Below are 9743 nucleotides of genomic sequence, written 5' to 3'. Positions count from 1 at the left end.
TAATATGGAGATGGTCCCCCTTTTGCTGCTATAACAGCCTCTGCTCTTCTGGAAAGGTTTTCCACTAGATGTTGGAACATTGCTGCGGGGACTTACTTACATTCAGCCACAAGAGCATTAGTGAGGTCAGGTACTGATGTTCGGCGATTAGGCCTGGCTCGCAGTCGGCGTTGCAATTCATCCCAAAGGTGTTTGATGGGGTTGAGGTCAGGGCTCTGTGCAGGCCAATCATGTTCTTCCACAACGATCTCAACAAACCATTTCTGCATGGGCCTCGCTTTGTGCAGGGGGGCATTGTTATGCTGAACGTAATTTTAGCGTTAAGATTTCCCTTCACTGGAACTAAGGGACCTAGCCCCGAACCATGAAAAACATCCTCAGACCATTTTTCCTCCTCCACCAAACTTTACAGTTGGAGCTATGCATTGTGGCAGGTAGCGTTCTCCAAACCCATACGTTTGTATATATAGTGTATGTAATGTATATTGATCGTCCAACCCTCCATAATAAAATGAGACAGCAGACAGAGCTTAATAATTGACATACAATGTATTTATTCATTTTTGGTTATTTTCTGCCATTTAGAACTTCCCGTTGTTTTTTACATTTTGTCTCTGTAGCAACTGTTTTTTTAAAAAGTCTAAAAAGTAAAAGGAAAAATACAATCGTTGCTAAACACCTAAAAGGGACGACATGCATGGAAGACGAGAAACATTAGATTTTTTTTCTTTATTTTTCTTGTTATGCATTTTTATTCTTCTTCTTCTTTTTGAGTAACATGATGCGTCCACGTCAGGCTCCAACACACGCGGCTGGTGCGGCTTTGTGAAACAGTATTAGAAAAAAAAAACTACATGTGACTCTAAATGATCTTCATTTTTTTAAACGAGAGAAAAATAAGTGGTTATAAAAATAAAGAAAAAGACTTGATGTCAGACGATGGAGGGAGAGGAGAGAGAGAGAGAGAGAGAGAGGAGAGAGAGAGAGAGAGGAGGAGAGAGAGAGAGGAGGAGAGAGAGAGGAGAGAGAGAGAGAGAGAGAGAGAGAGAGAGAGAGAGAGAGGAGAGAGAGAGAGAGGAGAGAGAGAGAGGAGGGAGAGAGAGAGAGAGGAGGAGGAGAGAGAGAGAGAGAGAGAGGAGAGAGAGAGGAGGAGAGAGGAGAGAGGAGGAGAGAGAGAGAGAGGAGGAGAGAGAGAGAGGAGAGAGAGAGGAGGAGGAGGAGGAGAGGAGAGAGAGAGAGGGAGAGAGAGGAGAGAGGAGGGAGAGGAGGGAGAGAGAGAGGGGAGAGGAGGAGAGAGAGAGGGAGAGGAGGAGAGAGAGGGAGGGATAGGAGGAGAGGGAGGAGGGAGGGAGGGAGAGGAGGAGGAGAGAGGGGGGGAGAGGGGGAGGGAGAGAGGAGGAGGAGAGAGAGAGGAGGAGGGAGAGGAGAGAGGAGGAGAGAGAGGGATTGGGGAGGGAGGGAGAGGAGGAGAGAGAGAGGGATAGAGAGGGATTGGGAGGGAGGGAGAGGAGGAGAGAGAGGGGGATGGGGGAGGGAGGGGGAGGAGGAGAGAGAGAGGGATAGAGAGGGATTGGGAGGGAGGAGAGGGGAGAGGAGAGGGATGGGGAGGGAGGGAGGGATGGAGGGAGGGAGGGAGGGAGGGAGGGAGAGAGAGCGATAGAGAGGGATTGGGAGGGGGAGAGGAGGGAGAGAGATGGATGAAGGAGGGAGGGAGAGGAGGGGATAGAGAGGGATGGTGGAGGGAGAGGAGAGAGAGAGGGATGGGGGAGGGAGGGAGAGAGAGGGATGGGGGAGGAGAGAGGAGGGAAGAGCTAGGGGGTTATGTTGCATCAGGAGTGGAGTGGGGGAAGAGAGAGGAGGGAAGAGCTAGGGGGTTATGTTGCATCGGGAGTGGGGGGAGAGGGATGGGGGAGGGAGGGAGAGGAGGGGGGGGGGTGGTGTGGAGGGAGCGGAGGGGAGGGGGATGATGTTGTTTCAGTTTGAGGTACGACTGATATGTGGGGGGCATATTTGGGACATGGGTTAGTTTGAGATACAGGAGAGGGATTGGGTGGGAATTTGAAGGGTAGAGGGGTGGGGGGCGTTTGGGGTGAGTGTGTGTCTCAGTTTGAGGTGTCCGAGTGCACGCTGCCCGGTGCCCCGTGAGGGGGGGTGAGGGAGGGGGGGTCGGTGCTGTCCTGCCATCCACTATCAACCTGGAAAGAGAGAGAGAGAGAGAGAGAGAAAGGGAAGCGAGGAGGGAGAGAGAAAGGGAAGGAGAGAGAGAGGTGAAAAGGAGGAGGGAAAAATATTTTATACAAGACATCAATTGAAGGTATTCACATGAGTTGGTCACCCACCTACAATATCTGTTTTAAAAAACTGGCATAGACAGTGGTGGTAAACAGAGTGTTACCATAGATACTGACATGAAGACAGTGCTTGTAAACATAGTGTTACCATAGATACTGACATGAAGACAGTGGGGAGGAAACAGAGTGTTACCATAGATACTGACATGAAGACAGTGGTGGTAAACAGAGTGTTACCATAGATACTGACATGAAGACAGTGGGGGTAAACAGAGTGTTACCATAGATACTGACATGAAGACAGTGGTGGTAAACAGAGTGTTACCATAGATACTGACATGAAGACAGTGGGGGGTAAACAGAGTGTTACCATAGATACTGACATGAAGACAGTGGTGGTAAACAGAGTGTTACCATAGATACTGACATGAAGACAGTGGGGGTAAACAGAGTGTTACCATAGATACTGACATGAAGACAGTGGGGGTAAACAGAGTGTTACCATAGATACTGACATGAAGACAGTGGTGGTAAACAGAGTGTTACCATAGATACTGACATGAAGACAGTGGTGGTAAACAGAGTGTTACCATAGATACTGACATGAAGACAGTGGGGAGGAAACAGAGTGTTACCATAGATACTGACATGAAGACAGTGGTGGTAAACAGAGTGTTACCATAGATACTGACATGAAGACAGTGGGGAGGAAACAGTGTTACCATAGATACTGACATGAAGACAGTGGTGGTAAACAGAGTGTTACCATAGATACTGACATGAAGACAGTGGGGGTAAACAGAGTGTTACCATAGATACTGACATGAAGACAGTGGGGAGGAAACAGTGTTACCATAGATACTGACATGAAGACAGTGGTGGTAAACAGAGTGTTACCATAGATACTGACATGAAGACAGTGGGGGTAAACAGAGTGTTACCATAGATACTGACATGAAGACAGTGGTGGTAAACAGAGTGTTACCATAGATACTGACATGAAGACAGTGGGGGTAAACAGAGTGTTACCATAGATACTGACATGAAGACAGTGGGGGTAAACAGAGTGTTACCATAGATACTGACATGAAGACAGTGGTGGTAAACAGAGTGTTACCATAGATACTGACATGAAGACAGTGGGGGTAAACAGAGTGTTACCATAGATACTGACATGAAGACAGTGGGGGTAAACAGAGTGTTACCATAGATACATGACATACCATAGAAGACAGTGGGGGTAAACAGAGTGTTACCATAGATACTGACATGGAAACAGACTGTTACCATAGATACTGACATGAAGACAGTGGGGGTAAACAGAGTGTTACCATAGATACTGACATGAAGACAGTGGTGGTAAACAGAGTGTTACCATAGATACTGACATGAAGACAGTGGTGGTAAACAGACTGTTACCATAGATACTGACATGAAGACAGTGGGGGTAAACAGAGTGTTACCATAGATACTGACATGAAGACAGTGGTGGTAAACAGAGTGTTACCATAGATACTGACATGAAGACAGTGGTGGTAAACAGACTGTTACCATAGATACTGACATGAAGACAGTGGGGGTAAACAGAGTGTTACCATAGATACTGACATGAAGACAGTGGGGGTAAACAGAGTGTTACCATAGATACTGACATGAAGACAGTGGGGGTAAACAGAGTGTTACCATAGATACTGACATGAAGACAGTGGTGGTAAACATAGTGTTACCATAGATACTGACATGAAGACAGTGGGGGTAAACAGAGTGTTACCATAGATACTGACATGAAGACAGTGGTGGTAAACATAGTGTTACCATAGATACTGACATGAAGACAGTGGGGGTAAACAGAGTGTTACCATAGATACTGACATGAAGACAGTGGGGAGGAAACAGAGTGTTACCATAGATACTGACATGAAGACAGTGGTGGTAAACAGAGTGTTACCATAGATACTGACATGAAGACAGTGGGGGTAAACAGAGTGTTACCATAGATACTGACATGAAGACAGTGGGGGTAAACAGAGTGTTACCATAGATACTGACATGAAGACAGAGTGTTACCATAGATACTGACATGAAGACAGTGGGGAGGAAACAGAGTGTTACCATAGATACTGACATGGAAACAGACTGTTACCATAGATACTGACATGAAGACAGTGGTGGTAAACAGAGTGTTACCATAGATACTGACATGAAGACAGTGGTGGTAAACAGAGTGTTACCATAGATACTGACATGACGACAGTGCTTGTAAACATAGTGTTACCATAGATACTGACATGAAGACAGTGGGGAGGGTACAGAGTGTTAACCTTGGATACTGACATGGAAACATAGTGTTACTATAGATACTGACATGAAGACAGTGGGGAGGAAACAGAGTGTTACCATAGATACTGACATGGAAACATAGTGTTACCATAGCTACTGACATGAAGACAGTGGTGGTAAACATAGTGTTACCATAGATACTGACATGGAAACATAGTGTTACCATAGCTACTGACATGAAGACAGTGGTGGTAAACAGAGTGTTACCATAGATACTGACATGAAGACAGTGGGGGTAAACAGAGCGTTACCATAGATACTCACATGGAGACAGTGGGGAGGAAACAGAGTTCCTCCAGGCAGCTCCTCATAACATCCCGTCAGGAGTGTAGCATGGTGCTGGGTATCCACCTGGAGGAACAGACCAGCAGGGGGCGCTTTACACACTAGTACAGACTAATACTACATTTATACACACACTGGTACACACTAATACTACATTTATACACACACTGGTACACACTAATACTACATTTATACACACACTGGTACACAATAATACTACATTTATACACACTAACACTACATTTCTACACACACTGGTACACACTAATACTACATTTATACACACACTGGTACACAATAATACTACATTTATACACACTAACACTACATTTATACACACACTGGTACACACTAATACTACATGTATACACACACTGGTACACACTAATACTACATTTATACACACACTGGTGCACACTAATACTACATTTATACACACTAATACTACATTTATACACACACTGGTACACACTAATACTACATGTATACACACACTGGTGCACACTAATACTACATTTGCACACTAATACTACATTTATACACACACTAATGCTACATTTATACACACTAATACTACATTTATACACACACTGGTGCACATACTAATACATTTATACACACACTAACACAGACTGTTGCACATTAACACTGCAAACACTAATACACAGATACACACACTACCACCACACACACACACACACACACACACACACACACACACACACACACACACACACACACACACACACACACACACACACACACACACACACACACACACACACACACACACAGGGTTCCAAGAGAGGAACACAAAGTTCCAGCAGGGGGCTAAAAGGTACAACTGAACAGGGGTCAGAGGGCTCTATAGGGGCTGGGGGGGTTGGTAGCTGATACTACTAAAAGATACAACTGAACAGGGGTCAGAGGGGCTCTATAGGGGCTGGGGGGGTTGGTAGCTGATACTACTAAAAGATACAACTGAACAGGGGTCAGAGGGGCTCTATAGGGGTTGGGGGGTTGGTAGCTGATACTACTAAAAGGTACAACTGAACAGGGGTCAGAGGGGCTCTATAGGGGCTGGGGGTTGGTAGCTGATACTACTAAAAGGTACAACTGAACAGGGGTCAGAGGGGCTCTATAGGGGCTGGGGGGGTTGGTAGCTGATACTACTAAAAGGTACAACTGAACAGGGGTCAGAGGGGCTCTATAGGGGCTGGGGGTTGGTAGCTGATACTACTAAAAGGTACAACTGAACAGGGTCAGAGGGGCTCTATAGGGGCTGGGGGGTTGGTAGCTGATACTACTAAAAGATACAACTGAACAGGGGTCAGAGGGGCTCTATAGGGGCTGGGGGGGTTGGTAGCTGATACTACTAAAAGATACAACTGAACAGGGGTCAGAGGGGCTCTATAGGGGCTGGGGGGGTTGGTAGCTGATACTACTAAAAGGTACAACTGAACAGGGGTCAGAGGGGCTCTATAGGGGCTGAGGGGGGTTGGTAGCTGATACTACTAAAAGGTACAACTGAACAGGGATCAGAGGGGCTCTATAGGGGCTGGGGGGGTTGGTAGCTGATACTACTAAAAGGTACAACTGAACAGGGGTCAGAGGGGCTCTATAGGGGCTGGGGGGTTGGTAGCTGATACTACTAAAAGGTACAACTGAACAGGGATCAGAGGGGCTCTATAGGGGCTGGGGGGGTTGGTAGCTGATACTACTAAAAGGTACAACTGAACAGGGGTCAGAGGGGCTCTATAGGGGCTGGGGGTTGGTAGCTGATACTACTAAAAGGTACAACTGAACAGGGGTCAGAGGGGCTCTATAGGGGCTGGGGGGGTTGGTAGCTGATACTACTAAAAGGTACAACTGAACAGGGGTCAGAGGGGCTCTATAGGGGCTGGGGGTTGGTAGCTGATACTACTAAAAGGTACAACTGAACAACAGGGGCTCTATAGGGGCTGGGGGTTGGGCTGATACTACTAAAAGGTACAACTGAACATCAGAGGGGCTAGGGGCTGGGGGTTGGTAGCTGATACTACTAAAAGGTACAACTGAACAGGGGTCAGAGGGGCTCTATAGGGGCTGGGGGTTGGTAGCTGATACTACTAAAAGGTACAACTGAACAGGGGTCAGAGGGGCTCTATAGGGGCTGGGGGTTGGTAGCTGATACTACTAAAAGGTACAACTGAACAGGGGTCAGAGGGGCTCTATAGGGGCTGGGGGTTGGTAGCTGATACTACTAAAAGGTACAACTGAACAGGGGTCAGAGGGGCTCTATAGGGGCTGGGGGTTGGTAGCTGATACTACTAAAAGGATACAACTGAACAGGGGTCAGAGGGGCTCTATAGGGGCTGGGGGTTGGTAGCTGATACTACTAAAAGGTACAACTGAACAGGGGTCAGAGGGGCTCTATAGGGGCTGGGGGGGTTGGTAGCTGATACTACTAAAAGGTACAACTGAACAGGGGTCAGAGGGGCTCTATAGGGGCTGGGGGGGTTGGTAGCTGATACTACTAAAAGATACAACTGAACAGGGGTCAGAGGGGCTCTATAGGGGCTGGGGGGGTTGGTAGCTGATACTACTAAAAGGTACAACTGAACAGGGGTCAGAGGGGCTCTATAGGGGCTGGGGGGGTTGGTAGCTGATACTACTAAAAGGTACAACTGAACAGGGGTCAGAGGGGCTCTATAGGGGCTGGGGGGGTTGGTAGCTGATACTACTAAAAGGTACAACTGAACAGGGGTCAGAGGGGCTCTATAGGGGCTGGGGGGTTGGTAGCTGATACTACTAAAAGGTACAACTGAACAGGGGTCAGAGGGGCTCTATAGGGGCTGGGGGGGTTGGTAGCTGATACTACTAAAAGGTACAACTGAACAGGGGTCAGAGGGGCTCTATAGGGGCTGGGGGGGTTGGTAGCTGATACTACTAAAAGGTACAACTGAACAGGGGTCAGAGGGCTCTATAGGGGCTGGGGGTTGGTAGCTGATACTACTAAAAGGTACAACTGAACAGGGGTCAGAGGGGCTCTATAGGGGCTGGGGGGGTTGGTAGCTGATACTACTAAAAGGTACAACTGAACAGGGGTCAGAGGGGCTCTATAGGGGCTGGGGGTTGGTAGCTGATACTACTAAAAGGTACAACTGAACAGGGGTCAGAGGGGGCTCTATAGGGGCTGGGGGTTGGTAGCTGATACTACTAAAAGGTACAACTGAACAGGGGTCAGAGGGGCTCTATAGGGGCTGGGGGTTGGTAGCTGATACTACTAAAAGGTACAACTGAACAGGGGTCAGAGGGGCTCTATAGGGGCTGGGGGTTGGTAGCTGATACTACTAAAAGGTACAACTGAACAGGGGTCAGAGGGGCTCTATAGGGGCTGGGGGTTGGTAGCTGATACTACTAAAAGGTACAACTGAACAGGGGTCAGAGGGGCTCTATAGGGGCTGGGGGGGTTGGTAGCTGATACTACTAAAAGGTACAACTGAACAGGGGTCAGAGGGGCTCTATAGGGGCTGGGGGTTGGTAGCTGATACTACTAAAAGGTACAACTGAACAGGGGTCAGAGGGGCTCTATAGGGGCTGGGGGTTGGTAGCTGATACTACTAAAAGGTACAACTGAACAGGGTTCAGAGGGGCTCTATAGGGGCTGGGGGTTGGTAGCTGATACTACTAAAAGGTACAACTGAACAGGGGTCAGAGGGGCTCTATAGGGGCTGGGGGGGTTGGTAGCTGATACTACTAAAAGGTGCAACTGAACAGGGGTCAGAGGGGCTCTATAGGGGCTGGTAGCTGATACTACTAAAAGGTACAACTGAACAGGGGTCAGAGGGGCTCTATAGGGGCTGGGGGGGTTGGTAGCTGATACTACTAAAAGGTGCAACTGAACAGGGGTCAGAGGGGCTCTATAGGGGCTGGGGGGGTTGGTAGCTGATACTACTAAAAGGTACAACTGAACAGGGGTCAGAGGGGCTCTATAGGGGCTGGGGGGGTTGGTAGCTGATACTAAGGAGTACCAATGATACCACCGGGAACACAGGTGGCAGTTTGGGGGGATTGAGGGGGGGCAGGAGAGAGGAACAAGCAGCTATAACAGGGGAACCATTTTGGGGAGGGTGATGGGGGGGGTCTTACTGCAGGCCTACCTGAGGCTGCAGAGGAGGGTTGAGAAATAACCCCTCCCCATTGGTCGGGTGTAAACCGGGGTGGGCGTGGCCTGTGTTGGGCCGACTGTACGACCCTGGCGAGCCTGCGGAATGTCATAACCAGCCAATCAGGAGAGAGGCTTTTATGGCAGGGAGCGGTTGATTGGTGGGGCGGGTAATAAGAGGCGGGTTTAAACTTTGTTAGAAGGGAGACTATGGGAGAAGTAATTGTGTGAAAAAGATGTGGCTGGTCTTGGTGGTGCCACTGTGTGTGTTTGTATGCGAGCGAGCGAGTGAAATGCACCCACACGTGGTCTCCGACTGTGTGTGTGTGTGTGTGTGTGTGTGTGTGTGTGTGTGTGTGTGTGTGTGTGTGTGTGTGTGTGTGTGTGTGTGTGTGTGTGTGTGTGTGTGTGTGTGTGTGTGTGCCCGAGTGTGTGTTTGATGTCCAAATGTGTGTGTGATGTCCGAGAGTGAGTGATCCTGGTGCGTACGCACACGTGTGTGTGACGTCCGAGTGTGTACCTGAGTTGGGCGTGGCGGGGGAGTTGGCCTGGCTGGCCTGTGAGGAGACGCTGGCTGCATCTACAGCTGTTTTCACAGCATACAGGTTCGCTTCCTCCTGGAACTTCCCTATGTTCTTCTTGTACCTGATCCTCTTGTTACCAAACCAGTTAGACACCTG

The 9743-nt window shown here is 48.5% G+C and overlaps 1 protein-coding gene across 1 annotated transcript in view; it reads right to left on the bottom strand.

Moving 5' to 3' along the window:
• Window positions 1-1687: 1687 nt before the first annotated feature.
• The window catches only part of LOC127932580 (pre-B-cell leukemia transcription factor 1-like), a 42477-nt gene continuing 34421 nt past the window's right edge, over window positions 1688-9743 (bottom strand). Inside the window, exons 6-8 of the mRNA XM_052528544.1 lie at window positions 9584-9740; window positions 4896-4982; window positions 1688-2195 (exon numbers count right to left, since the gene is read on the bottom strand). Of these exons, the coding sequence (XP_052384504.1) occupies window positions 4939-4982; window positions 9584-9740 (201 nt within the window). The 3' untranslated portion in view covers window positions 1688-2195; window positions 4896-4938. The remainder of the gene's footprint in view (window positions 2196-4895; window positions 4983-9583; window positions 9741-9743) is intronic.

Source organism: Oncorhynchus keta, chromosome 10, assembly GCF_023373465.1.
Source record: "Oncorhynchus keta strain PuntledgeMale-10-30-2019 chromosome 10, Oket_V2, whole genome shotgun sequence".
Classification (NCBI taxonomy): Eukaryota; Metazoa; Chordata; class Actinopteri; order Salmoniformes; family Salmonidae; genus Oncorhynchus; species Oncorhynchus keta.
Note: the sequence above shows the minus strand (reverse complement) of the source record. Positions and strands in the feature narration are given on the sequence as shown.